General features: G+C 46.5%; 2 protein-coding genes across 2 annotated transcripts; one reads left to right on the forward strand and one right to left on the reverse strand.

The window, feature by feature from the left end:
- The first annotated feature begins 1,201 nt into the window (after positions 1-1,201).
- LOC138084628 (intercellular adhesion molecule 5-like) lies at positions 1,202-5,539 on the forward strand. The gene is made up of 7 exons (XM_068978980.1): positions 1,202-1,256; positions 1,560-1,826; positions 2,732-3,052; positions 3,296-3,574; positions 4,095-4,364; positions 5,007-5,249; positions 5,439-5,539. Exons 1-7 carry the CDS (start codon positions 1,202-1,204, stop codon positions 5,537-5,539), a joined length of 1,536 nt encoding a protein of 511 aa, XP_068835081.1.
- A 10,754-nt stretch (positions 5,540-16,293) lies between these two features.
- GH1 (growth hormone 1) lies at positions 16,294-17,926 on the reverse strand. Its single transcript, XM_068976183.1, has 5 exons — positions 17,914-17,926; positions 17,505-17,665; positions 17,161-17,277; positions 16,770-16,931; positions 16,294-16,494 (listed from the first exon to the last, which is right to left on the reverse strand). Exons 1-5 carry the CDS (start codon positions 17,924-17,926, stop codon positions 16,294-16,296), a joined length of 654 nt encoding a protein of 217 aa, XP_068832284.1.
- Positions 17,927-27,539: the final 9,613 nt, after the last annotated feature.

The following is a 27,539-nucleotide window of genomic DNA, read 5'->3' on the forward strand; positions in this document are numbered from 1 at the left end:
GATTTTTTTCTTATGTAGCTTAAAATCTAGTTCTAGATCACTTTCCAAAAAAAATTTTTTTGAATAATGGTGTCATTACTGGATTAAATTTATAGCCTGCAGAAGTGATTGTTTTGAATGGTAGCGTTTACTTGGGAGGGTAAATTTTGATATGCCTATTGTTTTATGTGTGAATCAAAGAGACCCCAAAAAAACCCTCTTTCAGACCAGCATACAGGTAATAGTAGTCTTGTATAAAACCTAATGTATGAAAAAATGCAGAATTATAGGGCTGTCATTCGCTTATGGAATATGCATTATGCGCTAGATGCTGTGCTAGGCGCTGCAGAAGCAAGGTAATAAAATGGTCTTTTGTTCTTAAGGAATTCTAGGACAGTTATGATTACATCATTAAAATAACCCACTGAGGTGAATTACATTTTAAGGTAGATAGCTTCAGAAATCACTTTTGGAATCAAGTGTACAGATAATGTGTAATAAGTAAGGGATTATGAAGTGAAATAGCATTAGTCAAGAAATTCCTTTCTTAGAAGAAATTAGCTTGAATTGGATTTTGAAAGAAACTCTTGGTATAGATTGGCAGAGAAAAGAAGTAGACGTTTAAGACTTAACTCTGCCAAAGTGTAATCAACGTGTTGCTTGGTGAGCCTGGAGGCAGATCAGAAAGATGGATTATTTTGAGGGATATTTCATGAAGCCTGATGAAACATTTCTCCCATAAGAGAACAAGAGTCTAGTGAACATGTTTTCTTGATTCAGGGTCACTTTCCACTGGACAGTGCCAGATAAACACTGCCAAATTTAATCTCTCTAAAACTCATTTTTCATATTTCCATGCTGACAGCCGTTTTCTATTGACTGAAATAGAAGCAAACATGTAAACAGATAAGTGCAATACAAACTGATACGGGAATCTCATTTAATCTAATACCCCTTCATTATTTCCCATATTTTCCTGTTGTCTTTTTGCTGTGCACATGAACCAAACTGAAATGGATAGATGAAAGAATTTCTTTTAATACAACCACAGCATTGATACTCTTGCTGCAGTTTCTCCAGACCATGTAGGTTTTCAGGAAAGGAGGTAACTTAACAATATCAAAGAAAGAATCTCCTACTTCCTTTTCCTCTTTATTTGGTCGCTTTCTCCAGTATTGCTGCCTTCTTTCTTCCTCTCCAGCTTTTGGCCCTTCTCATCAGGATGGAAATGCTACTGTTTGGTGTCTGGGCCCTGCTGGTCTTGATCCCTGACCCAGGTGAGGCTCTCTGGGAAGGTTTCTTTAGCTTCTATGGGCATGATTTTTAGCAACGCCATAGTTTCCACAGGGACACTAATGGAGAAATCAATCCCTAAAAGATGACGGGGGGGTGGGATGGTGGTAGAGCTGGGATTCTAACTTGTTCTTTCAGGGCCCTTTTCTTGTCCTGTCCCCTGTTCCTGTTTATTCAGAGTGGGTTTCCTATTCTCTAACCTGTAAATAGGTAGACTAAGCTCTGTCTTCTCTTTAAGTCTTGTGGTCCTCACCAGAGACTTTGGCATGACTGGTTGACCTTTTCAGGAGCTGCAGAAGAGCGATTTGAGGTTTCTGTTTGGCCAGATCAGGCACTTGTAAAGTATGGACAGTCCCTTACGGTCAACTGCAGCACTACCTGTCCAGACCCAGGACCCGGTGGAATTGAAACCTTATTAAAGAAAACCGAGGTGGGCAAAGGGCCTCAGTGGAAGAAGTTTCTGCTGGAAGATGCCACACAGAATTCCATCCTGCAATGCTTCTTCTCTTGTGCAGGCATCCAAAAGGACATAAACCTTGGCATCACTGTGTACCGTGAGTGGAGCTGAGGGCTGGGGAGGAAGGGCAGCATGGGGGAACATGACTACTATGCCTTATATAGGGAATAGTTAGAGAATTTCTTTTAGGGGAAAGAATTGGGGCCTTTACTAAAGATTTTTGTCATACTATAGGGATTCTCTAGCCAATTGTTTCTGTTTCCCTTTGGTGTAGGCTTTTAAATTAGGAGCAGACCATAGAGTGCATCCTGGCATCTGGGCTTGAGAATATGTTAAGATACAGGAGGCATATGCTAATGATGCTGATTTGTAAATTACAAAAAAAAAGTGTAAAATTAGTGTTGAATTGTCACAAATTCTTAGAATAAATAGGGATTAGAGAAAAGAGGGGCTTTATAGGCTGGGGTAGTTGGAGAAGTCTCCACAGAAAAGGAGGCTCTTAAACTTCACCCCTGTGTATGGTTAGGATTTGAAGGGATGGGAATGGGTAAGGAGAATCTTTCAGGTGAGGAAATAGCATCGGCAAAGATGTAGCCATGAGTGTGCCCTCCAGGGTTGAAGCTTGGTTAGCTATTGTGTAGTTTTCATGTGATGCTCAGGAGCTTTTCAGATGCTGCTCACACCTCTGAAGCACTTCTGGTAAGAGAGAAAAGCTCTCCAGAATGGCAGCAGAGGGGCCCCTCCAAAGCAAAGGGGATCTCCCAAATGGCAGTCAAAGCAAGGGGCCTCTCAGCAGTCACATGTCTTGGCTATGACTTTAGCCCCCTGCAATGGGAAGAAGAAGCCTAACTCATCTCATCCAGGGCAGAGAGCTGATGCTGTTCATCAGATGGTTTAAGAGTAGCAGTCCTACCTTCTATCACAGGCTTCCTGTCCTCTTACTCTTTCTCTCTGGAGAGGTGAGTATCCTTCTCTCATCAAATCTATCTCTTGGTCTTAAAGAGCCACCAGAGCAGGTGATCGTGGAGCTGCAGCCTGCATGGGTGGCCGTGGATGAAGCTTTCACGGTAACATGTCGTGTGCCCAGGGTCACACCCCTGGAGAACCTCACCCTCACCCTTCTCCAGGATGACCGAGAACTACGGCGGAAGAATTTTAGGAGCTTAGCTATGGCTTCCCAGAGAGCTGAGGTCACCATCAATGTCAAAGCCCGATGGGCGGATGACAGGTGCAATTTCTCCTGCCGTGCAGAACTGGACCTGAATTCACGTGGTGGGGGGCTCTTTCACAGCAACTCAGCCCTCCAGATACTCCGAATCTTTGGTAAGTCAGAGCCCAGGTGTGGAGGGAATCCCGGGGCTCATTTTCCTCATCTTACCTTGGCCTTTAGGACTCATTTCCCATAGGGTTTAGGATGCGGGTGGAAGGGTAATTGAGCTCCTTTACTTGAGTTTTAAACTCACTGTAGGGAGCAGAGAGCTTTTAGCCACAGTCCCTATACTGTGGGGTCTTATACAATTTATCATGGCCTTTCTCTTTTCTTCCCTTCTCCTCATTTCTTGGCAGAATTTTCTCAGAGCCCGCAAATCCAGGTCTCTTCACTTCTGGAGGTTGGGATGGCAGAAACGGTGAGCTGCAAGGTGGCTAGGGTGTTCCCAGCCGAAGAGGTAATGATCCACATGTTCCTGGGAGACCAGGAGCTTAGCCCCTTTCTCTTCTGGGAGGGAGACACAATATGGGCCAATGCCACCATTCGGGCCATGGAGATTGGTGATCAGGAGCTGTCTTGCCTTGCATCTCTGGGTCCAGTGGAACAGAAAACAAGCCAGCCAGTGTATGTCTATAGTAAGTGACCTGCCTCTTCCCTTCCCTTGAAGGTTCTCTGCCATTGAAAACTTCCATAGTGAAGGCTTGGTTATTCAGCTGCAGGTGTCCCCATGAACCTAAGTGAACTCTGGTCTTCGTCTTCCTCAGATAAGTGCAGGGACGCATTGAGGCAGCAGTTCTATCCAACCATCACCCTGTTTTCTTAGGCCATCGTACTGACAGAGTGATTATGGATGCTTGAACTTATTCCTAGGTACAGTGATTTGAGGTGAGAAAGAAATCTGTAAGATGAAAAGACATTTTATTCTCCTTGCCACAGAGGCACAGCCAAATAGGCTCATGTGGCATTTGTTACGGGGAAGCTCTCAAATTTCCAAAACCATCTTATTGCTCCTGCAAGTCAGCATAGAAGCAGTAATGGTATCCAAAGCCTTTCCCTTCTTGTCTGCCTACCCGAGGGTTACCACCAGCAGCTGAGTACAGAAGTCGCTGCCAGTTTTGAGAAATATGTTTGATTCTCTTTTTCCTTTCCTTACAGGCTTCCCTCCACCAATCCTGGAGATGGAAGAAATGTACCCATTGGCAGGGACAGAAATTAACGTGACCTGCTCGGGGCATATTTTAACATCCTCTAGCCCTACTCTGAGGCTTCAGGGAGCCCCAGATCTTCCTGCGCCTGGGGAGCCTGCCTGGCTTTCACTTAACGCCAGTGAGGAAGATGATGGCCGGAATTTATCCTGTGAGGCCTCTTTGGAGGTTCAGGGTCAGCAGTTGAGCAAAACCACCGTGATCCAACTCCATGTCTTGTGTGAGTAGAAGCCTGATCTTTCTTGTCAAAACATGGATTGTTAGTCTCACATTTCCAGAGATCTTAGCCAATAGCTGCATTGTTAGAGTTGCCACATTTTTCTCATTAAAAAAGAAAATCAAAGGAAAAAATAAAAAGTAAAGCTCAGCAAGCTTACCTTACCCATGGGAAAATGAGTAGGGAGAAACCTGGGGGAAACTGAAACAAAAGAGAAAGTGATCAGGCTGAGGGCCAAAGGCTGAGAACATAGGGAATAAAAACAGCTGGAGCCTATGCTGAGGAGGGTAATTTCTTCATGAAAACTTGTATTTTGAAAAGTAGAAAAATCCTTGTCTCTGGGTTCACCCCTACCCATGATATCCCTCACAGAGAAGCAAAGATGAGGAGCAGGGACCCCAGGACCACCACTGAGCAAGCTCATTTAGTATTAACCCATTAAAATGCCCTGTTGCATCTCAGATTCATCCAAGGAGGAAAAAGTGTAGTTCCAAGCAGGGAACTGATGGTCCTCCCCTTGGGAAAGGAAGCTGTTGGGTGGAGGGGACACATCATTTGGGTAGGGGAGGGAGAAGGAGCTAATGCATGGCGGTCATGAAGAAGCGTGGCACACTGAACTGGCTCCTCTGGGGACTCTCTTTCCAGACAAGCCACGATTTGAGGAATCTGGTTGCCCTGGCAACCAGATCTGGGTGGAAGGGATGGTGCAGATGCTTGCCTGTGTCCCAAAGGGAAACCCAACACCGGTCTTGATGTGTACCTGGAATGGCACAGTCTTTGACCTTGAAGTGCCACAGAAGGCAACCTGGAACCACTCTAGAACCTACTGCTGCACAGCCACCAACCAGCTGGGCTCTGTCAGCAAACATATTGAGGTCCTTGTTAAAGGTGACTGCGGCTCCCCTGCTGCCAGGCCCAGGGTGGAAATCCCTCAGGGGGTTGGGATTCTTAAGGAGACAAGAAAGAGCTCAGTGGGCTGGGGAGGGTGAGGCTGACACATAAGCCTGGTGGGCTGGGGCAGGGTGATTCTCCTGCCTGCTAACCCTCCCATTTCTCTTGTCTTCTGTGCTTTGGCAGGACTGGATAAAGGAGTCAGTTCTGTCATTTTGGTGATTTTTAGGGTTGCCTTTGTAGTGGGTGTCATCTACATGGCACTGATTCGAAACATTTGGCCCTGAAAAGTGGAGAGGAGGAAATTGCCCTATAGGCAGAAGGAGAAGAACAAAGAAGAGGAGAGCCAGTTTGCTGTTCAACAAGCAGAAAAGCACAATGAACATAATTGTTTATTAGAAAGTTACTTGGTTGAAGGCAACCTCTACCACTGGGGTTTCCTAAGGGAGGGAAGGAGGGGTTAGAAGAGAAAGGGAGATGTTATCTTCTGTCCTGTGGTCCCATAAAGCAATATTGCTGGTCCTCATCCTGTGGATCCAATGCAGCCACAAGCCCAACTCCTGTAAGAATCCAGTCCCAGTGTTCAACTAGTGAGCGGGCCTTTTGCTCCTTGTGTGTTCTTCATCAGTCGACTCTCAGATTCAGAAAAGAAGTGCCTTGTCATCCCCATTCCCACTGCCCTTTGCTCCCAAACATCAGATGGAAGAGATAGCCAGAACTATCTCTGAGATACAGTACGTTTCTCATGGTTTCCTCATGACTAAATGGGAACCAATTTCTTAGTCTAGGGACCAGTTGGAAGGTAGTCAGTACCTAGCAAAGGGCTGGGAATTAAAAGCCTGTTTCTGCCTATATATTACACATTCTGGGCTCCCCTAATGGGGAATTCTGGAATACTGGCTCCAGAGCTGAGCTTGGTAACATCATTAAGGCTCAGTGGCTAGTCAGGCTTCAACTCCCTAACCATCTGTTGTGTGCCCTAGAAGAGTATACAGATCATAAGAAATTCCACATTGGGTCAGACAAGCAGCTGTCCTAGCCCAGTGTTCTGTCCTTGAAGTGGAAGATAGAGTTCTTCCTTGAATTGGGCTCTAAACATATCTGAATTACTCTTTAGAAATCCATTATAGAGTAAATCATCTGAGTTCATATTAAACATTTTTTTTACCTGTACAAGCTCTTAGGGTAGAATCCCAATTTATTCTCCTTTTCCATATAGAAGTATATATTTTTATATGTCTGCAAACTTTCCTTTAAGCTTCAGGAAGACTCCTCATATGATCGTGTTCACCATATGATAGAGGTTCCTTTTCTGTTCATTGGAAAGATTGTATTCAACCCTTAGATAAGATATAAAGATTTCTAAAACCAATCTTTTCTCCCAAATCAGTTATGTATGGGTCGTTGAAGTGTTGGATATGATAAAAATAAAAGTGATTTTACCTTATCTGAAACTAGTTTTCTTCCGTGTGTGAAAGTTTTATTAAGTCACACAGTTGCATTTTGAGTAAAATTTCTAAGAAAAGAATGTTCATAGCCAGCCCAGGGCAGGCGGTGTAGTTCAGGAAGTAGCGTTTTCGGCTCGCCTTTAAAACTGAAGTTCAGACTTCCAGATAGAGGGCAACAGGCCTCCCCAAATTGAAAACCCCACCTAGAAAGAGTACAGCGACGAGCATCAAAGTAAAAACAGTCTCATTCTTCCCAGACCTTCCCTGAGTCTGAGTTGTGGATTAGGTATAAAATAATCCTTTGGTTTTAAGACACACAAAGCAGTGGTGATACACTGGTGAACAAAGCCCTGTCCCTGCCACTAGAAGCTAGAGCTTGTCAACAGCAAAGCACAGTCCTGTGAATGGGGCCGCACAGACCCTTGGGAGAACACCTAACTCAGGGTCAAGGAAGGCTTCCGGGGGGAGCTGGGAAATACCTTGTTTGAATTTGTACAACAGCAACCCTCCAAATGACCTCCGCTTCCATTTTTCTAATTAGTAGGCACTGCTCTCTCATCGTGTGAGTAATAGCAATTATCCACTTTTCTGAATTGAGCGCTTGGGGAAGTAAGTTAGAAAACAGGTTCGAGAAAGGAGTATAGAGTTACGTCATCCAGGAATCTTTACCCACTTCAGTGTCTTGGCATTAGCTGCATCATGTGCAAACCCCACCTCATGAGCCCAGAGCTCCATGGAACAGTGAATCCTAAATGGGAGGGAGGAAAGGGTCTTTCAGGCTCCTTGGTCCACCTTAGTGGAGGCTTAGCCTGCCTCCTGCCTTTGCTTCTCACTGCCACATGGTGTCACTGTTGACAGTGTCCCTCCCAGCCCATACAGATCCAGATTCCTGGTGGGCTGCTGCTGATCCTCCAGGGAGGATGATCTACTGTTCAGGTCCAGCTTAGGGGACACCTTGCATGGGGTTCTTAGAGAAGGGTACTTTGGATGCCTTGTTCCCTAAGTCTCCTCAGATTTGGGTAGGCTCTTCCCCTTGTAGAATCGGAACTTCTATTTCCTTTCTCTCCCCAGAGGAGGTGGTCCCTCTTGGTCAATTCTTAAAGCACAAAGGATCTTCTTACATTTCGTTTCTGGAACAATTGAGCTAGTCTCTGCTCACCCTACCCTACTAAGGGCAGTGCCTCCAGGAAACCCCACTCCCTGAAAGGTTTTGATCATACTCCTTTTCTGAAAATAGAGCAACCAGCTCACACTTTACTGCATTTATCCTGATTTTCTCCAGGTGAAGAGCTACCTTTAATACTCCAAAAGTTTATCCTGTTAGAAAAGTCAAGGCGACTTTTTTTAGACCTGAAAAAACACAAATCTTCAGTGGGATAATAATAACATTTACGTAGTATACAACTATATTTGGAAAGAGATGACTTAGTGCTTATAAATACACTAGCATGGTGTCATATATGTGTATTCACAAGTATTAGTTTGTACTATACAATGATGGTGATAATCATAATGAACTGAAAGCAAGAGTCAGAAATCCGTGACAACCACTGTTAATGTATGTGAGCAAAAGTCATTCACATCATCAATACTTCCTTACTCTTTTTCCCACTGCGTTCTCTCTTCATTTTTTTCTACTCTGTTTTCTTTCCTCTACTTTTTCCTTTTTTTAAAGTTTATGTTCCCTAAGATTTAGGACTGCTGGTAGGATGTCCAGTTGTCCCAGTTTGCATAGAGCTGAGAGGGTCCTGCAATGGGTCTTTTGATGCTAAAATTGGAAAAGTCTCATACAGACTAGGAAGAATTGTTCATTCTAATACTGGTATCCCTCAAAATGTTTCTCAGCTTTGCCAGGGCATTCTGACTCAAAGAAGTCACAAAACAGTATCATTTCTGCTTCTCCCAGAAGCCCAGGGCCTGTAAATCTGAGGAGGACTCATGAAGAAAGGGAAAAGTGTCAGTTCTCTCAAATGTATATAAAAGGACAAAGCTCTCACTGTATGTATTTCAGCAATAGTGATGGAAAGGATTCAGGATGGCCATTTCAGGTTAAACTTAAAAGATTAAAGGAAGTCAGGAAAACATTATTCCAAAGGGTCTAGGATTACTGGAGCTCTATCTATTGAATTCTTTCTTATGTACATCTCACTAATCATAGGGAAGTTGTTTTCATTAAAAAATATTTAAAAAATTTTAAAATTATGCATTAGGATGTAATATACAACATAGTGACTATATTTAATACTGTATTGCTTATTTGAAAGTTGCTAAGAGAATGGATCTTAAAAGTTTTCATCACAGGACTTCCCTGGTGGTCCAGGGGTTAAGAGTTTACCATCCAATGCAGGAAATTTGGGTTTGATCCCTGGTTGGGGAGCTAAGATCCCACATGCCTAGTGGTCAAAATACCAAAACATAAAACGGAAGCAATATTTTTACAAATTTAATTAAGACTTTGAAAATGATCCATCTTTTTAAAAAGTCTTTAAAAACAGTTTTCATCACAAGAAAAAAACTTGTAATCATGTATGCTGACAGATTTTAGCTAGACTTATTGTGGTGATCACTTCATAATACATACAAATATGAGATCATTGTATGAGACATACATATATCTGATTCATTAAAAATATATAAACTAATGCATTATATGAAACTAATACAATGTTTTATGTCAATTATACCTCAATGTGAAGATTTAAACTGAGGTAAAATATACATAACGTTTACTGCACACTCATATTGTTGTGTAACCTGTCCCCAGAACTCGTTTTCATTTTGCAAAACTAAGAGCCTGTTAGGCAGCTCCCTGTTGACCCTCCTCCCAGCCCCTGGTAACCAGCATTCTACTTTCTGTCTCTATGAATTTGACCACTCTAAGTACTTCCTATGTGATGACTCATCTAATATTTGTCTTTTTGCTCTTGGCTTATTAGAACTTTTAAAGTTGACTGGTTGTGGACTTCCCTGATGGTCCAGCCTTCCAGTGTAGGGGGTGCAAGTTTGATACCTGGTCAGGGAGCCAAGATCCCACAAGCCTCCTGGTCTACAAATCAAAACATGAAACAGAAGGAATATTGTAACAAATTCAATAAAGACTTTAAAAACGATTTTTAAAAAGCCTATTTATTTTTAAAAAATAAATAGAAAATAAAATTAACTGGCTAGAACTGGAAACAGAAAGCGCTGAAACTGGCCCAGGTCTCTCGTCTCCTTTTGTTCCTTTTTACCAAGCTCACATGTGGACATGTGCAATTCATCTTTGTGGTTCAAACTCAGTAATTCTCCACCTTCTTACTCAGGGAGCATTTTAAAATTATCTTGTCCAGGTTCCACTCCCAGATTCATTAAATTTAGAATCTCAGGGATTCTAGGCAAACATCCCAGGCCTTTCTAATTTGCATTTAAGATTGCCATCCAGTGCCTAGCTGGAGAGCTGAAAGGCAGATGTGTGTGTGGGTGCTGTGTGCTTAGTTGCTGTTGCTGCTAAGTCGCTTCAGTTGTGTCCGACTCTGTGCGACCCCATAGACGGCAGCCCATGAGGCTCCCCTGTCCCTGGGATTCTCCAGGCAAGAACACTGGAGTGGGTTGCCAGGTACTTAGCTGTTTGCAACTCTTTGCAACCCCGGGGACTTCAACCTATCAGGTTCCTCTGTCCATGGGGATTCTCCAGGCAAGAATACTGGAGTGGGTTGCCATGCCCTCCTCCAGGGGATCTTCCCAACTGAAAGATCGAGCCCAGGTCTCCCGAATTGCACTCGGATTCTTCATCATCTGAGTCACCAGGGAAGCAGATGAATAGCTGGCAAATCAGAGAGTTTAGGGAAGATGATCTTCAAGGTCTCTTTTTTTAAAAAAATTATTTATTTATTTATGGCTGCACTGGGTGTTCCTTGCTGCATGGGCTTTTCTCTAGTTTCAGTGAGCAGGGGCTACTGCTCGTGTTGTTCAGGTTTCTCATTGCAGTGGCTTCACTTGCTGTGGCGCACAGGCTCTAGGCGTGCAGGCTCAGTAGTTGCAGCTCCCAGGCCCTAGAGTGCAGCGGACTTTGGAAGTTGGAACATGTGGCCTCGTCAAGTTCTTTTTAAATTCAAAAACTTTGCAAAATCAACTGGCATCTTTCTAATTCTCAACCAGCAGTGGTTGAGTTGTTTCAGCTAGGCTTAGAAGGAGAGAAACCAGAGCTGTCTGGAGTGTGGCTCTCGCTGCAGTTTACTGCTGTCTTGGCAAGCCCACTGTCCTGTCCTACTCTTTCCCAGCCCATGGATTGTAGCCCACCAGGCTCCTCTGTACATGGAATTTCCCAGGCAAGAACACCGGAGTGGGGTGCCATTTCCTACTCCAGGGGATCTCCCCAACCCAGGGATCAAACCCAGGTCTCTTGTGTCTGCCTGCATTATCAGGCGGGTTCTTTACCACTAGAGCCACCCAGGAAGCCACATAGAGGCCTCTTACTGGTGGCTATAACACCCCTCTCCTGCCGCATTTCATTTAACACATACTTCTTAATATGGCTCACTTTCCCTTTGAAACACTTATTCAAGTAATAGATAATAGTATTTGTGCTCAATACATCAACTTCTAAAAGACCTTGAGATTTGCAAATAATTCTAAAGTCAAATGGGGACATTACAGGGATATTGATTTCAGCTGAATGTAAGAGATACTTTACTGAAACCTGAGGGGTTTAATAGAATAAATTGCCTTATGAATAGTGATTCCCTTGACACCAGTGCTACACAAGTGAGTATGACCTGTGAGATATACTATAGCGTAAGAATCCTAAATTAGAAGAAATTAGGATGACCTGTGAGGAGGCCCTGTGCATGCGTGCTAAGTCACTTCAGTCGTGTCTGACTCTGTGACCCCATGAACTGTAATCCCTCAGGCTCCTCTGTCCATGGGGATTCTCCAGGCAAGAATACTGGAGTGGGTTGCCATGCCCTCCTCCAGGAGATCTTCCAGACCCAGGCTTCGAATCCATGTCTTCTGTGGCTCCTGCATTGCAGGTGGATTCTTTACCACTGAGCCACCTGGGAAGCCCCTGTGAGGCCCTCCTAAATCCAAAATTCCATGATTTTTATTTATTTATTTTGGCTGCACTGAGTCTTAGCTGTGGCATGTGGGATCTTTTTAGTTGCAGCATGTGGGATCTAGTTCCCTGACCAGGGATCAAACCCAAGCCCCCTGCATTTGGAGCTTGGGGTCTTAGCCACTGCACCACCAAGGAAGTCCCCCAAACTCCATGATTTTAAAGTCAGACAATTAAAGATTGACCTGAAGCAGAGGGATGGTTTCTGAGCTAAGAAATGGAGCTCTAGGGTTCTGATTACTCCAACTTTCAACCATTCCCCAAGTATATTTACACTAATTACTAAATGTAAGATATCCCAAGTGAATACACATATGTGCCATTTGGAAGAAAATTCATTACAGCATGTAAGAACTTCCTAAAAGCTTTTTAGGAAGATTTGCTGATTATTTTCATTGTAGAAGAATTATTGATTTTATAGCATCATGTTTTCGGAGAAGGCAATGGCACCCCACTCCAGTACTCTTGCCTGGAGAATCCCATGGATGGAGGAGCCTGATAGGCTGCAGTCCACGGGGTCACTGAGAGTTGGACACGACTCAGTGACTTCACTTTCACTTTTCACTTTCATGCATTGGAGAAGGAAATGGCAACCCACTCCAGTGTCCTTGCCTGGAGAATCCCAGGGACGGAGGAGCCTGGTGGGCTGCCATCTATGGGGTCACACAGAGTCGGACACGACTGAAGCGACTTAGCAGCAGCAGCAGCATCATGTTTTACAAATATGGATAGAAATAACAAAACATCAGAGAAAAAGAAAAAGGAGAGATAATCCACAATTTTAGTCGGAGATTTTAAAACTCATTTTTCAGTACTTAAGGAAGTAAATAGGCTGCCTCCCCAAAAATCATCTTTGTTGTTAATTTCTTAATTTTCATTAGAGGACATCCTCCATATTAATTCAATATTGTTAAATGCTTTGATACTTGTTTTATGTTCCTGAAATACTTGGAAATTAAGCAACATAATTCTAAATTGCCATAGTCAAAAGAAATCCCAAAGAAATTTGGAAAATATTTGAACTCGAGGATAATGAAATCACAAAATATCAAAATTTGTAGCATGTAGCTAAAGCACTGATTAAAAGGAAATATCAATAACATCAGATATGGAGATGACACCACCCTTATGGCAGAAAGTGAAGAGGAACTAAAAAGCCTCTTGATGAAAGTGAGAGGAGAGTGAAAAAGTTGGCTTAAAGCTCAACATTCAGAATACGAAGATCATGGCATCCGGTCCCATCACTTTATGGGAAATAGATGGGGAAACAGTGGAAACAGTGTCAGACTTTATTTTGGGAGGCTCCAAAATCACTGCAGATGGTGATTGCAGCCATGAAATTAAAAGACGCTTACTCCTTGGAAGAAAAGTTATGACCAACCTAGATAGTATATTCAAAAGCAGAGATATTACTTTGCTGACTAAGGTCCATCTAGTCAAGGCTATGGTTTTTCCTGTGGTCATGTATGGATGTGAGAGTTGGACTGTGAAGAAGGCTGAGCGCCGAAGAATTGATGCTTTTGAACTGTGGTGTTGGAGAAGACTCCCGAGAGTCCCTTGGACTGCAAGGAGATCCAACCAGTCCATTCTGAAGGAGATCAGCCCTGGGATTTCTTTGGAAGGAATGATGCTAAAGCTGAAACTCCAGTACTCTGGCCACTTCATGTGAAGAGTTGACTCATTAGAAAAGACTCTGATGCTGGGAGGGATTGGGGGCAGGAGGAGAAGGGGACGACAGAGGATGAGATGGCTGGATGGCATCACTGACTCGATGGACGTGAGTCTGAGTGAACTGCGGGAGTTGGTGATGGACAGGGAGGCCTGGCGCGCTGCGATTCATGGGGTCGCAAAGAGTCGGACATGACTGAGCGACTGAACTGAACTGAACTGAACTGAACCATACTTTTAAATCTTATATTTGTAAAGAATAAAGCTCTAAAGTTAGTAATCTAAAAATCCACTTAAAGAATAGAGGCTTTTAAAGAAGAAAACTTAAAGTGAGTAGTTAAGTAGAAATAATAAAGTTATGAGCAAAATTTAGCAGACAATAGAGTTACTTTGAACATCTAAGCATTAATTTATCGATCACTGGTTACTTAGCCAAGGTGCTTGGGTGACTAAAAACAACTTTAAAACTGCCCTTTGAAGTGTATTTAGAAAGAACATTCAGGCTGCCATTAGGGAAGCAGAATGTGATTCAATTCCTTTGGAAAAACACAGAGCACTCCACAGTTCAATGCAAAAATAGCTGAAGCTTCTTACCTGCCATAATGTGTCAATCACTTTAGAAACCTCATTTCATTTACTGCTCACCCAAGCCTTATAAGGCAATACATTATTATCTCTATTTTGTAGGTGAGCAAACTGGGTCTTGGGGAGGTTAAGTAATTTCTTCCTGAGCATAAGTTCAAGTCCAGGTCTTTCTGATTCTTTCCCTTATTCCAAGTTATCCCAATCCACTCCTCTAATAACAGATTGCTCACTGACTGCTTGAAGAGCAAATGTGTTTGGGTTAAATTTTGCCCTTATAATGTTTCAATATGAATTAGTTGCCAATGTTTAAACATTTGATTTTACATGAAAGTGTGGATATCCTGTCTGTCTTGAAGAATCAGAAGGTCTGGCAGCCCTGCATCTGAGCTCTTTTTTTTTTTTTTAATTTATTTATTTGGCTGAGTCAGGTTGTGGCGCTTGGGATCTTTAATTTCAGCATGAGGGATCTAGTTCTCCAACCAGGGGTTGAACCTGGGCCCCCTCCATTGGAAGCACAGAGCCTTATATGCTGAACCACCAGGGAAGTCCCCTGAGGTCTTTTAACTAGTTTTGGCTGTGCTGGGTGTTGGTTGCTGCAAGAGGGCTTTCTCTAGTTGCAGCGAGCATGGGCTACTTTACTTTCTAGTTGTGGTGAGCAGACTTCTCACTGAGTGGCTTCTCTTGTAGCACAGCACAGGCTGTAGGTGTGAGGGCTTCGGTAGTTGTGATATACAGGCTTAGTTGCCCTGAGGCATGTGGAATCTTCCCAGATCAGGGATTGAACCCGTGTCCCCTGCATTGGTATGTGGATTCTCAGCCACTGGACCACCAGGAAAGTCCTCCTGCAGTCCTGAATGCAGGATAAGGCAATGTAACAAGGCTGGGTGGGCTGCATCCTTAGCTGGGGCGTGAGACTTTAGGCTGCCCCGGTTCCTACCCCTCTGTGCTATGTCCTTCACAAGCAGGCTAAGGGCTGGTTGCTATTTCTCCCTTCACATGCAGCCCTTGCCACTTATGTATATAACCTGCCTGGTTGCTATTTCTCCCTTCACATGCAGCCCTTGCCACTTATGTATATAAGCTGCCTGGCACCTGTTGGCGCTGAGTTTGCAACCCCTCACTTAGAACTGGGTCCCAGGTGGCGCTAGTGGTAAAGAACCAGCCTGTCAGTGCAGGAGATATAAGAGACGCTGGTTCAATCCCTGGGTTTGGAAGATCCCCTGGAAGAGGAAATGGAAACTCACTCCAGTATTCTTGAATGGAGAATCCCATGGACAGAGGAGCCTGGCGGGCTGCAGTCCATGGGGTTGCAAATAGTCGGACACGACTGAAGCAACTTAGCATGAACACATGCATTTAGAATCTCTCTTCCACATCTCTTGACCCAGTTCAGATCCCAAACATTCTGGTCCTATTGGTCCCAAAGCCATTTTTGCATGGTTTCCATTTCCCACAGGGCTTCCCTGATGGCTCAGAGAGTAAAGAATCTGCCTGCAATGCAGGAAACTCGGGTTTGATCCTTGGGTTGGGAAGATCCCCTGGGGAATGGCAACCCCCTCCAGTATTCTTGCCTGGAGAATCCCATGGACAGAGGAGCCTGGCAGGCCACAGTCCGTGGGGTCACAAAGAGCTGGACACACCTGAGTGACTAACACACACACATTTCCCAAGGGTAGTTGGGCCAAGTGTGTAGTCACCTTAAAATTTCTGCACAAAACTAATTCTACGATTTCTCTCATTACCTCCTCACATGTTGGAGGCATTTTCTCTCCCTCTGTACTTAACAGCCTGTCTTGCTTTAATTTCTTCCCACTCTTGGAGGCTAGGTTTGGTTTGGTGGGCTGATGAGGGAAGGAGAAACGGCTCCAAATACTTTAGCGGGTGGGATTGAAGGCGGAGCCCTCCTGAGCTATGAGTGTCCTATGAGTGGGGCTGGAACTAAGGACCAGGGGCGAGGACCGGGTGTGTCACAGAGAAGGGGATGTGCCTGCTTCTTTCTGGCCCAGGAGGAACCGGGTCAATTATTCAGCACCTGGGTACCCATAGAGCCCACAGCATCCCTGCTATTGTCTTCCCAATCCTCCCCCTCACTGTCCTGCCCGACCCCACCCCCTAGAATAGAATGACACCTACTCAGACAATGTGATGCAATTTCCTCGCTTTATTAGGAAAGGACAGTGGGCACTGGAGTGGCACCTTCCAGGGTCTAGGAAGGCACGGGGGAGGGGTAACAACAGATGGCTGGCAACTAGAAGGCGCAGCTGGCCTCCCCGAAGCGGCGACACTTCATGACCCTCAGGTACGTCTCCGTCTTGTGCAGGTCCTTCCGGAAGCAGGAGAGCAGACCGTAGTTCTTGAGCAGCGCGTCGTCACTGCGCATGTTTGTGTCAAATTTGTCATAGGTCTGCTTGAGGATCTGCCCAGCCCGGGGGGTAACATCTTCCAGCTCCTGCCAAGGGAGGGAGAGACAGAGAGGCCGAAGGGCCCTCAGGAGCGGCTCCCTCCTGCCCGCTCCATTTTCCACCCTCCCCTATAGGTTTGGAGAAGGGCGAGGAAGGAGGTTTCAAAAGGGGAAGAGGTTTCTCCTGGGTCAAGGCTGGGCTGCTAGAAAGAGAGAGAGAGCAGGGATCTCTCTCCCCCAGCCCACGTGTGTTCTCCTGGCTAAGCCAGGAGAGGGTGGGCATGGCCCCCAGCATGGAAGGGACCCAACAACGCCATCCTCACCCGCATCAGGGCCAGGATGCCTTCCTCCAGGTCCTTCAGCTTCTCATAGACACGGTCCGAGGTGCCAAACACCAGGCTGTTGGTGAAGACTCTGCTGAGGAACTGCAGGGGCCCAAGCCACGACTGGATAAGGAGCAGTGAGATGCGAAGCAGCTCCAAGTCCTGCTGGCAGATGGGTGGTTGGTGGGTGCCGCGGGCTCTGGGCAGCCCTGCAAGGTCGACCTCTGCCCGAGGACCTCCTGCCACCACCACCAACCATCATCCTCCACTGCCATCCAACACCCTCTGCCACCTTGGGGAGAAGGCCACCCCAGGCCCGGTGCAGAGAGCTGGGGCAGCCTACTTAGGATGAAGGAGGTCCCCTGCTCCTCGGTCCTAGGTGGCCACTCACTGATTTCTGCTGGGCCTCGTTCTTGCCCGTGGGGGCTGGGATGGTTTCGGAGAAGCAGAAGGCAACCTGGGTGTTCTGGATGGAGTATCTCTGTCCCTCCGGGATGTAGGTGCGTTCCTGGGGGGAGAACACACCCACCCAGGTCTAAGCTGGTGCGTGGTTCCCCTCACTGCCTTATTTGGAACCCTCCCCACCCCACACACCCCCATTTCTGCTCCCCTGACCACATCCTTACTTGGATAAAATACCACTGAGGTCCTCAGTTCCCTCCCATTGTGTGGAGGGGGTGCGGATTCACCCCTTCCTGCCTCCCCACCTCTAGGACACATCTCTGGGGAGCTTACAAACTCTTTGAAGGTGTCAGCAGCCAGTTGATGCAGGTGCTGAGCCCGGAGCACAGCGTTGGCAAACAGGCCGGACAAGGACATGGCTGGGAAGGCGCCCACCACCTGAGTCCAGGGCAGGCAGAGCAGGGTGAAAGCCAGGAGCAGGGAGGTCCGGGGGCCTAGGGAGAGACCAGGAGGGCCGCGACGGAGGGGCCCAGAGAGCTAGACGCCTGATCTCCTGCCAGCCCCCACCTGCCCTTCCCTCCAGGGACTGAGAACATTTCAAACTTGGCCAAATGTCTGGGTGTAGATACCTATGTTCACATTCAGAAGCCCTAAAACCCAAAGCTGTGGACACATCCATCGGCAGGGCCCCCCGCATCACCCCCTTAGGACACGCTAATGGAGGGGATTTTCGTGAGCTTACCTGCAGCCATCATAGCTGGTGAGCTGTCAGCAGGACCCTGAGTCGTCTGGTGAACTGGGTCCTGGGATCCTGGAATTGGTCCCTGCTGGGCCCTTTTTATACCCTGGCTTCTTCTCTCTCCCTTTCCCCCCACCCTGTGTGCTCTATACATTTATGCAAGGACCACTGGCAGCCTGTGCTAATGGATAATTTAGAACCTCCTCTCACTCATCCTGTTCCCGTTCCTTCTCTGGGGTCATGTCCCCCAGGCTCGTCATCATCCCCTCTCCACTGCCACCAGCCTGAGGGCTGTGCACACAGGGTCTCAGCTTGAGAGCCCACCCCATAGGTTTTCTTTTTAAGGAGGAGGTAGCAGAAACGAATGGGCTTCCCAGGTGGCTCAGCCATAAAGAATCCAGCTGCAAATGCAGGAGACTCAGGTTCAATCCCTGGGTCAGAAAATCCCCTGGAGAAGAGAATGGCAACCCACCCCAGTATTCTTGCCTAGAAAATCCCAAGGACAGGAGAGCCTGGCGGGCAACAGTCTCAGTTCAGTTCAGTTCAGTTGCCCAGTCATGTCCGACTCCTTGCGACCCCAGGAATGTAGCACGCCAGGCCTCCCTGTCCATCACCAGCTCCTAGAACTTGCTCAAACTCATGTCCATTGAGTCAGTGATGCCATCCAACCATCTTACCCTTTGTCATCCCCTTCTGCTGCCTTCACTCTTTCCCAGCATCAGAGTCTTTTCCAATGAGTCAACTCTTCGCATGAGGTGGCCAAAGTATTGGAGTTTCAGCTTCAACATCAGTCCTTCCAATGAATATTCAGGACTGATTTCCTTAAGGATGGATTGGTTGGATCTCCTTGCAGTCCAAGGGACTCTCAAGAGTCTTCTCCAACACCACAGTTCAAAAGTGTCTCTTTTTAACTTCAGCGCTCAGCTTTCTTTATAGTTCAACTCTCACATCCATACATGACTACTGGAAAAACCATAGCTTTGACTTAGATGGACCTTTGTTGGCAAAGTAATGTTTCTACTTTTTAGTATGCTGTCTAGGTTGGTCATAGCTTTTCTTCCAAGGAGAAAGCATCTTTTAATTTCATGGCTTCAGTCACCATCAGCAGTAATTTTGGAGCCCTCAAAATAAAGTCTCTCACTGTTTCCATTGCTTCCTCCTCTATTTGCCATGAAGTGATGGGACCGGATGCCATGATCTTTGTTTTTTGAATGTTGAGTTTTAAGCCAACTTTATCACTCTTCTCTTTCACTTTCATCAAGAGGCTCTTTAGTTCTTCACTTTCTGCCATAAGGGTGGTGTCATCTGCATATCTGAGGTTATTGATATTCCTCCCAGCAATCTTGATTCCAGCTTGTGCTTCATCCAGCCTGTCATTTCACATGATGTACTCTGCATATAAGTTAAATAAGCAGGGTGACAATATACAGCCTTGATATACTACTTTCCCAGTTTGGAACCAGTCGGTTGTTCCATGTCTGGTTCTAATTGTTGCTTCTTGACCTGCATACAGATTTCTCAGTAGTCAGGTAAGGTAGTCTGGTATTTCCATCTCTTTAATAATTTTCAACAATTTGTCAAAGGCTTTTCGACAGTCAAATGCTTTGGTATAGTCAATAAAGAGAAGTAGATGTTTTTCTGGAACTCTCTTGCTTTTTCTATGATCCAACAGATGTTGGCCATCTGATCTGTGGTTCCTCTGCCTTTTCTAAATTCACCTTGAACATCTGGAAGTTCATGGTTCACGTACTGTTGAAGCCTGGCTTGGAGAATTTTGAGCATTACTTTGCAAGCATGAGAGATGAGTGCAATTGTGCAGTAGTTTGAACATTCTTTGGGATTGTCTTTCTTTGGGACTGGAATGAAAACTGACCTTTTCCAGTCCTGTGGCCCCTGCTGAGTTTTCCAAATATGCTGGCATATTGAGTGCAGCACTTTAAAGCATCATCTTTCAGGATTTGAAACAGCTCAGCTGGAATTCCATCACCTCCACCAGCTTTGTTCATAGTGATGCCTTCTAAGGCCCCCTTGACTTCACATTCCAGGATGTCTTACTCTAGGTGAGTGATCACACCATCATGGTTATCTGGGTCATGAAGGTTTTTTTTGTATAGTTCTTCTGTGTATTCTTGCCACCTCTTCTTATTATCGTCTGCTTCTATTAGGTCCATACCATTTCTATCCTTTATTGTGGCCGTCTTTGCATGAAATGTTCCCTTCGTATCTCTAATTTTGTTGAAGAGACCTCTAATCTTTCCTATTCTATTGTTTCCCTCTATTTCTTTGCATTGATCGCTGAGGAAAGTTTTCTTATCTCTCCTTGCTATTCTTTGGAACTCTGTATTCAAATAGGTATCTTTCCTTTTCTCCTTTGCCTTTAGCTTCTCTTCTTTTCTCAGTTAAGGCCTCCTCAGACAACCATTTTGCCTTTTTACATTTCTTTTTCTTGGGTATGGTCTTGATCTCTGCCTCCCGTACAATGTCATGAACCTCCATCCATAGTTCTTCAGGCACTCTGTCTATCAGATCTAATCCCTTGAATCTATTTCTCACTTTTACAGTACAATCATAAGGGATTTGATTTAGGTCATACCTGAATGGTCTAGTGGTTTTCCCTACTTTCTTCAACTGAAGTCTGCATTTGGCAATAAGGAGTTCATGATCGGAGCCACAGTCAACTTCCGGTCTTGTTTTTGCTGACTGTATAGAGCTTCTCCGTCTTTGGCTGCAAAGAATATAATCAATCTGATTTCAGTATTGACCATCTGGTGATGGCCATGTGTAGAGTCTTCTCTTGTGTTGTTGGAAGAGGGTGTTTGCTATGACCAGTGCATTCTCTTGGCAAAACTCTGTTAGCCTTTGCCCTGCTTCATTTTGTATTCCAAGGCCAAATTTACCTGTTATTCCAGGCAACAGCCTTGTCTAACTCATGAAACACAGCCTTGTCTAACTCAGTGAAACTATGACCCGTGCTGTGTAGGGCCACCCAAGACCGATGAGTCATGGTGGAGAGTTCTGGCAAAACGTGGTCCACTGGAGAAGGCAATGGTAAACCACTTCTGTATTCTTGCCTTGAGAACCCCATGAACAGTATGAAAATTCAAAAAGATATGACACTGAACAATGAACTCCCCAGGTCGGTAGGTGCCCAATATGCTACTGGAGATCAGTGGAGAAATAAGTCCAGAAAGCAGGAAGAGATGTAGCCAAAGTGAAAATGGTACCCAGTTATAGATATGATTGGTGATGGAAGTAAAGTTTGACACTGTAAAGAACAATATTGCATAGGAACCTGGAATGTTAGGTCCATGAATCAAGGTAAATTGGAAGTGGTCAAACAGGAGATGGCAACAGTGAACATCGACATCAACATAGATATCAGAGAAAAATGGACTGGAATGGGTGAATTTAATTCAGATGACAATTATGTCTACTACTGTGGTCATGTATGGATGTGAGAGCTGGACTATGAAGAAGGCTGAACGCCGAAGAATTGATGCGTTTGAACTGTGGTGTTGGAGAAGACTCTTGAGAGTCCCTAGGACTCCAAGGAGATCCAACCAATCCATTCTGAAGGAGATCAGCCCTGGGATTTCTTTGGAAGGAATGATGCTAAAGCTGAAATTCCAGTACTTTGGCCACCTCATGTGAAGAGTTGACTCATTGGAAAAGACTCTGATGCTGGGAGGGATTGGGGGCAGGAGGAGAAGGGGACGACCGAGGATGAGATGGCTGGATGGCATCACTGACTCGATGGACATGAGTCTGAGTGGACTGCGGGAGTTGGTGATGGACAGGGAGGCCTGGCGTGCTGCGATTCATGGGGTCGCAAAGAGTCAGACACGACTGAGCAACTGAACTGAACTGTGAGCAAGAATCCCTTAGAAGAAATGGAGTAGCCCCCATAGTCAATAAGAGTCGGAAATGCAGTACTTGGACGCAATCTCGAAAATGACAGAATGATCTCTGTTCATTTCCAAGGCAACCCATTCAATATCACAGTAATCCAAGTCTATGCCCCAACCAGGAATGCTGAAGAAGCTGAAATTGTACGGTTCTGTGAAGACCTACAAGCCCTTCTAGAACTAACACCCGAAAAAGATGTCCTTTTCATCATAGGAGCTATAGTCTATGTGGCCTCAAAAGAGTCGGACCCATGACTGAGCTACTAAGCAACAAGCAGAAGGGAGTATCCTGAGCCCAGGCACAACTCTGGCAGGGTGTCATTGTGGGGTTGTTCCCCAGGTGAGGGAGGCCCGAGCTGGTCCCCTGAAGGAAGTGTTATCTCAGCATGGAAGTATCTTGAGAGCTATGTGGATGCGTCCTCACTCTCTACCCACTTCTCCTCCCTGCAATGCTCCTCTCCATCCACCAGAGAGAATGTGTGTTTGGGGAAAGGGAGCCAAGGATAGCAATAGATTCTGAGGTTTCTGGGCACAAGTTCCTCCTTCGCTCCATCACCTTCCTCCTGCCACCTGATCCAGACTGAGGTGGATGCAGTGCTAACCCGTGACCGTTAGAGGGCTTCAGTCCCACACATCCCTCTTCCTGAACGTCCCCGCTCTGGTAGGTGGGTGGGGGCAAAGGACGGAAGCTTGAGGCATAGCCCCTACTCCTCGGATGTGCAGCAGAAATCCCAGGAACAGACACTGACCACAAGTGCTTGCTCCCGTAGCCCTGTTACCATCAGAGAATCTCAGCTGGAAGAGCCCTTGAAGGCTTGAGTCCCACCCCCAGCACTGAAGCATAGCATCCTGAAAAATTGCTCTCTCTAGTCATTGTAGTCTCCTCCCAGTCTTTCTTCTCCTCCTTTTAGTATCTGTACAGAGCTTATGAGGCTGTGAAAAGCATGCCCATGCAGCCCATATTAGACCTTCAGGATCATCTTGTGAAGGAGGTATGGTTATCACCCCCATTTTACAGAAGGGGAGACTGAGGCTCAAAGAGGCATACTTACAAGAGCTACTTCAGCCAAGACAGCAAATCTCCAAATGCCTACTCTTCTCATTGCAGCACTCCAGGTCCTTTCTTCAAAGCAGACTGAGTGGGCGCCACTCTGCGTTTTTAGCTTCCTGATCACAAGGATCCTGCCTCTAGTCACAAGAGTCTCTGCCTCATTTTGTCCTCCCTTCAGAGCTTGTCATTTTCCAGGTGAGACCAGCCCAGAGACACGGGATGTGTGGCAGAGACCACACAGCAAGGCAAGGCCTGAGTTAGGAAGGCTAGAACTACAAACTTCCCACCTCTAGGTGCCTAGAGTTGGGGCTATTTCAGCATCCAGAAGTCACCAGCATTGAATTGTCCCCAAGGATAAGAGCAGGAAAGAACATATTCCCCTGCATTTAAACCTTCCACCCCTTGAGTCTAAATACATTTAGCACTTGACCCTGTGGGAAAGCAAGAAAGAAACAAACCTTTTTAGAGGTGGTTAGTGATGGTGTTGCCAACCAGTGTTGAAAAGTTATACCCTTGTGGTCCAGAACTTGAGGGCTTGCACCTTGTGACCTTCCCCTTTTAAGATCAGAAGATAGAGCTCTCTTTTTTTTCCTGTCATTCGTGAACTGTCACCCAACCATGCCCCTGATTCTTTATCTGCTACCAAGGGCACTGGGACCTGTGGGAACTGTCCCAGGCTCAGCTGTAGGAGGACCGGAGGGGAGTGTCATGAAAGAAACAGTCTCTGGGACTTCCCTGGTGGTCCAGTGGCTAAGACTCCATGCTTCCAATGCAAGCGTCCTGGGTTCAATCCTTGGTTGGGAAACTCAGTCCCGCATGCGGCAACTAAAGATTCTGCAAGCTGCCATTAAGACCCCGTGTAGCCAAATAAATAAAAGAAATTTATTTAAAGAAAGAAAGAAACTGGCTCTGATGAAGGTAGGGCCACAGGAAAAGTGTGTGCTCAGGAGCTTAGTCGTGTCTGACTCTTTGCAACCCTATGGACTGTAGCCCACCAGGCTCCTCTGTCCATGGGGTTTCCCAGGCAAGAATACTGGAGTGGGTTGCCATTTCCATTCCAGGGGATCTTCCTGACCCAAGGAGCGAACCCACATCTCCTGCATTGGCAGGTGGGTTCTTTACCTCTGTGCCGCCTTTCCTCTACTTCCAGTGCCACCAAAGGGGAGGAGTCAGGTGGAAAGTAGGGGAGGGTCTCTGAGCCCCACACAGCATTCTACCTCTTCTGCCACTTCTTCCTTCCAGGCCACCTGGGGGAAGCAGCACTGAGGTGGAAGCTCCCATGACAGGCTTCTGGCGAATACTGGGGGGACTAGTACGTGAGCTGTGGACCACAGGAGAAGCCTCAGGCCTTCCCTAGGAGTGAGGGTACAGGAGCCTGAGTTGGGGATTGCTCGAGAGCCACACAAGGTGGGCACGGTGAGGAGAGGTGACTCCAGGCAGGGGACTGCCAAGAACAGGTGGGACCAGTCAGAGCAGGGGAGCATCTCCTCTCACCAACCCGCTTCTGGTTGGCCCACAGGATCCTGGGGGCCCCTGGGATACACCTTTCTCAGAACTGGAAGGTGTGGGGGTGGATACTGGTGATCCTCTTCTCTATAAGGTCTTTTTCAGGATTTTTCATAATGAAGACACACACATAAGTCATTGCTAGTAGAAGATAAACTTTGAATTAGACTTGGGATTTTCCTGCCCATGCTAGGGAGTCACTCATCCTTTCTTGGGGCCAGACCCACAGCTTCTCCAGTTTCAGAGACTGCCAGGCAATGGCCTCTGCATGGTGGCCGGTGGGCAGAGGCTGTGATCAGCATCTCCAGGGCCAGGCCCATAGGGTTAGAGATGAATTCCACCATTATCTTGGAATCCATGAATTTCAGCGTGTTTGGCAGCCCTTCATATTGTCAGATTCGATTGTCTCTGGGGTTCTCTGTACCCATCATGGTTACTCACAGATTTACTCTTGATCTGAGTGTTAGTCGCTCAGTCATGTCTGACTCTTCAAAACCCCCTGGACTGTAGCCCACCCGGCTCCTCTGTCTGTGGAATTCTCCAGGCAAGAATACTAGAATGGGTTGCCATTTCCTCCTCCAGGGGATCTTCCCAACCCAGGGATCAAACCCAGGTCCCCTGCACTGCAGGCAGATTCTTTCTGTCTGAACCGCCAGGAAAGCCCACTCTTGATCTGAAAGTGGCCCCTTCCAGGTTTCAAGAACCCCTCCAAGGTTCAAGTCCACTTGGCTTGGGGCCATCTCATTATTTAGAGTCATACTTGCCCTGGTCTTCGAGAGAGCCACAAAGGGACTGGAGGTAGCTCTCCCCATTTCTCTCTGTCACTTGAGGTCCATGCTTCCCATCTCTAGCTCTCTTCTGCCTTCCTTGAATCCAGAGGCTGGGATTGCCCCCAGGATATACACTTCTTCGACTCCAGCACAAGTCTGATGGCTGAGTGGATCACAGCTCATTGGGTCAACGTCTTTAAGAATGTTATGTGGGGATTCTCAAAGGCTTCTCCAGGGGACATGCGTAAGGCCAGCATTTCTGAGCACTTTCCATGTGCCAGGCGCTGTACTGAGTGATGTGGGGAGGATTGTATGAGGATATATCCTTCATACAAGGATACTCAGGCTCAGAGATAAGTAGTTTTCCTGGAGTGATAGCAGCCCAAGGTCCCAGTCTTTCATGGTGCCAAGCTGCTTAGAAGCCTCACCTAGGAAAGATGGTAGCGCTGCTGGGCATGGACAGAACTATCCTTAGTGCAAAGCTGGCAGGGCGGGATCAAGTCCCCACTCAGAAAATGTTCAATAGGACTTCCCTGGCAATCCAGTGGTTCAGTTCAGTTCAGTTCAGTTCAATTCAGTCGTTCAGTCATGTCCGACTTTTTGTGACCCCAGGGGTTAAAACTCCCTGTTTCCAGTGCAGGGGACATGGGTTTGATCCCTGGCCAAGGAAGATCCCACATGCTGTGTGGCATGGCCAAAAAGAAAAAGAAGATGTTCAAGGAGCTTCAGCCCAGAATGAGGTCCACAGGTACAGGTACCAAGACAAGCAGCAGAGAGAAAGCCACCTGATGCAGCCCGATTTAATGAACCAAGTCACATCATCCTTCACACTTGTGTTGCACGTTTCAGTGTACATCACATTTTCACTTCCTTTATCTCATCGGACCCTTGGGTTTGCCAGAGGATTCAAGCATGGAGGAAGGGCCCAGGAGGGCTCTGGAGTGGGGGTGGGGAGGATGAGGGCAGGCACCCCTGTGAGTCGATGGGGGTGTTGTTTACAGGGGGTGAGGATCTCCGAACAATCTAGAAGTGCAAAACAACCTACATCACTGGACCTAGTGGGTAATTTCACCTCGGGGATGACTCCCCAGGGGGACAAGCCCATTGAGAACGAAGTAGTAAGTACCGGGGTGTGTCCAGCAGCTGTGGGAAGTCTGAGGTGCTTTCCTGATTGGTGCTGTCAACTGGAAATAACCTCTGCCTCCTTCACCTTATTCTGTGGTTGTTTGTGAACATCTTACCCCCGTAGGGGAAGGTAAGCTCTTTGAGGCTGGGTTCATGCCTTTCATCCCTCCATTCATTCACTCATTCTCTTATTCGTACATTAACCAATTCAGTAAGAAGTTGCCGCACCTTCCATGTGCCAGGCATCCATGTACTGGGCAGATGGGCAGACCTAGATAAACAAAGGACACCACCTTTTCTCTGCTGGAGTTTACAGTCTATGGGAGAGAGAGACAATAGCAAACAAATAAATACCTAACAGTAACATGTATCCAGAAATTCCGCACTGTGAAGACTACCATGAAAGAAAGAGCTAAGGGGTGAGAGTATAGCTCTGGGGAGAAGGGAGGGACTTGGCAGCTGGAACCACATTCCCAGACGCCAGGAAACTCAACAAGCATCCGCCGAGTGGATTGAATGGATGGGAGGACAGTGTCAAGGAAAGAAACTCAAATAACCCCCCGGCCAGGAATGGCCAGGCAGGTCATGCTGTGTCTGTAGAATGAACTTCGCATAACAAGTGTGGAAAAAATGATAACGTGGGATCTTGCAACACACAGCAATACACACCTGAACAAATTCAAATGTAAAAAGGGGACGGGGTGGCATGCATATGCTGAGGGCAAGCACACAGATGTTCAGTAGGCCCACAGCTTACAGAACCTGAGCCCCAAACGGGACCTCACGAGGCGTCTGGCCGCCCACTCCTGCCACGTGAGAAAGTGATCTTAGGGCTGAACAGAACAATGTCTTTTATTATTATTGTTTGAAAAGTGCATTAGGATCTGTATAAATGTGTTTTAACAAACTACACTCTGAATTCAGGGTTTCAGGCTTGCTGTTTTGTGTTCTCTGTGGGGTCACCTAAGTTACAAGTAAAGGCTCTGGGCTGGGAGAGGGCCGCCAAGGTCTCCCCGACAGACGAGCTGGGTTGGTTTTGGTTTTTGTTTGTATCTGAGTCAATAGCGGTTCCCGAGGATGCTGTGACCCGGTGCAGCAGCGTGGAGAGCAGAGACAAATCCAGAAACTTCACAGTGTGTGGACTCTGAATCTAGCTGCTGAGGTTGCCTGCAGAGAGCAGGGCACAGCAGCGCAGGACCCCGAGCCCCGAGCCCCGAGCCCCGAGCCCCGAGCCCCCACTCCCCCGGGGCTGAATGGCTTCTGAGGCCTTTC

The sequence above is a fragment of the Capricornis sumatraensis genome, chromosome 8, assembly GCF_032405125.1.
Source record: "Capricornis sumatraensis isolate serow.1 chromosome 8, serow.2, whole genome shotgun sequence".
NCBI classification, from domain to species: Eukaryota; Metazoa; Chordata; class Mammalia; order Artiodactyla; family Bovidae; genus Capricornis; species Capricornis sumatraensis.

Excerpts from the sequence above, each read along its gene's own strand:
- LOC138084628 (XM_068978980.1), top strand. The coding sequence starts at position 1,202 with ATGGAAATGCTACTGTTTGGTGTCTGGGCCCTGCTGGTCTTGATCCCT. Across the intron at positions 1,257-1,559 it reads GGTCTTGATCCCTGACCCAG|GAGCTGCAGAAGAGCGATTT; the intron begins GTGAGGCTCTCT and ends TGACCTTTTCAG. Across the intron at positions 5,250-5,438 it reads TATTGAGGTCCTTGTTAAAG|GACTGGATAAAGGAGTCAGT; the intron begins GTGACTGCGGCT and ends GTGCTTTGGCAG.
- GH1 (XM_068976183.1), bottom strand. Across the intron at positions 16,932-17,160 it reads ACGAGGCCCAGCAGAAATCA|GACTTGGAGCTGCTTCGCAT; the intron begins GTGAGTGGCCAC and ends ATCTGCCAGCAG. Across the intron at positions 16,495-16,769 it reads GCATCCTGGCCCTGATGCGG|GAGCTGGAAGATGTTACCCC; the intron begins GTGAGGATGGCG and ends CTCCCTTGGCAG.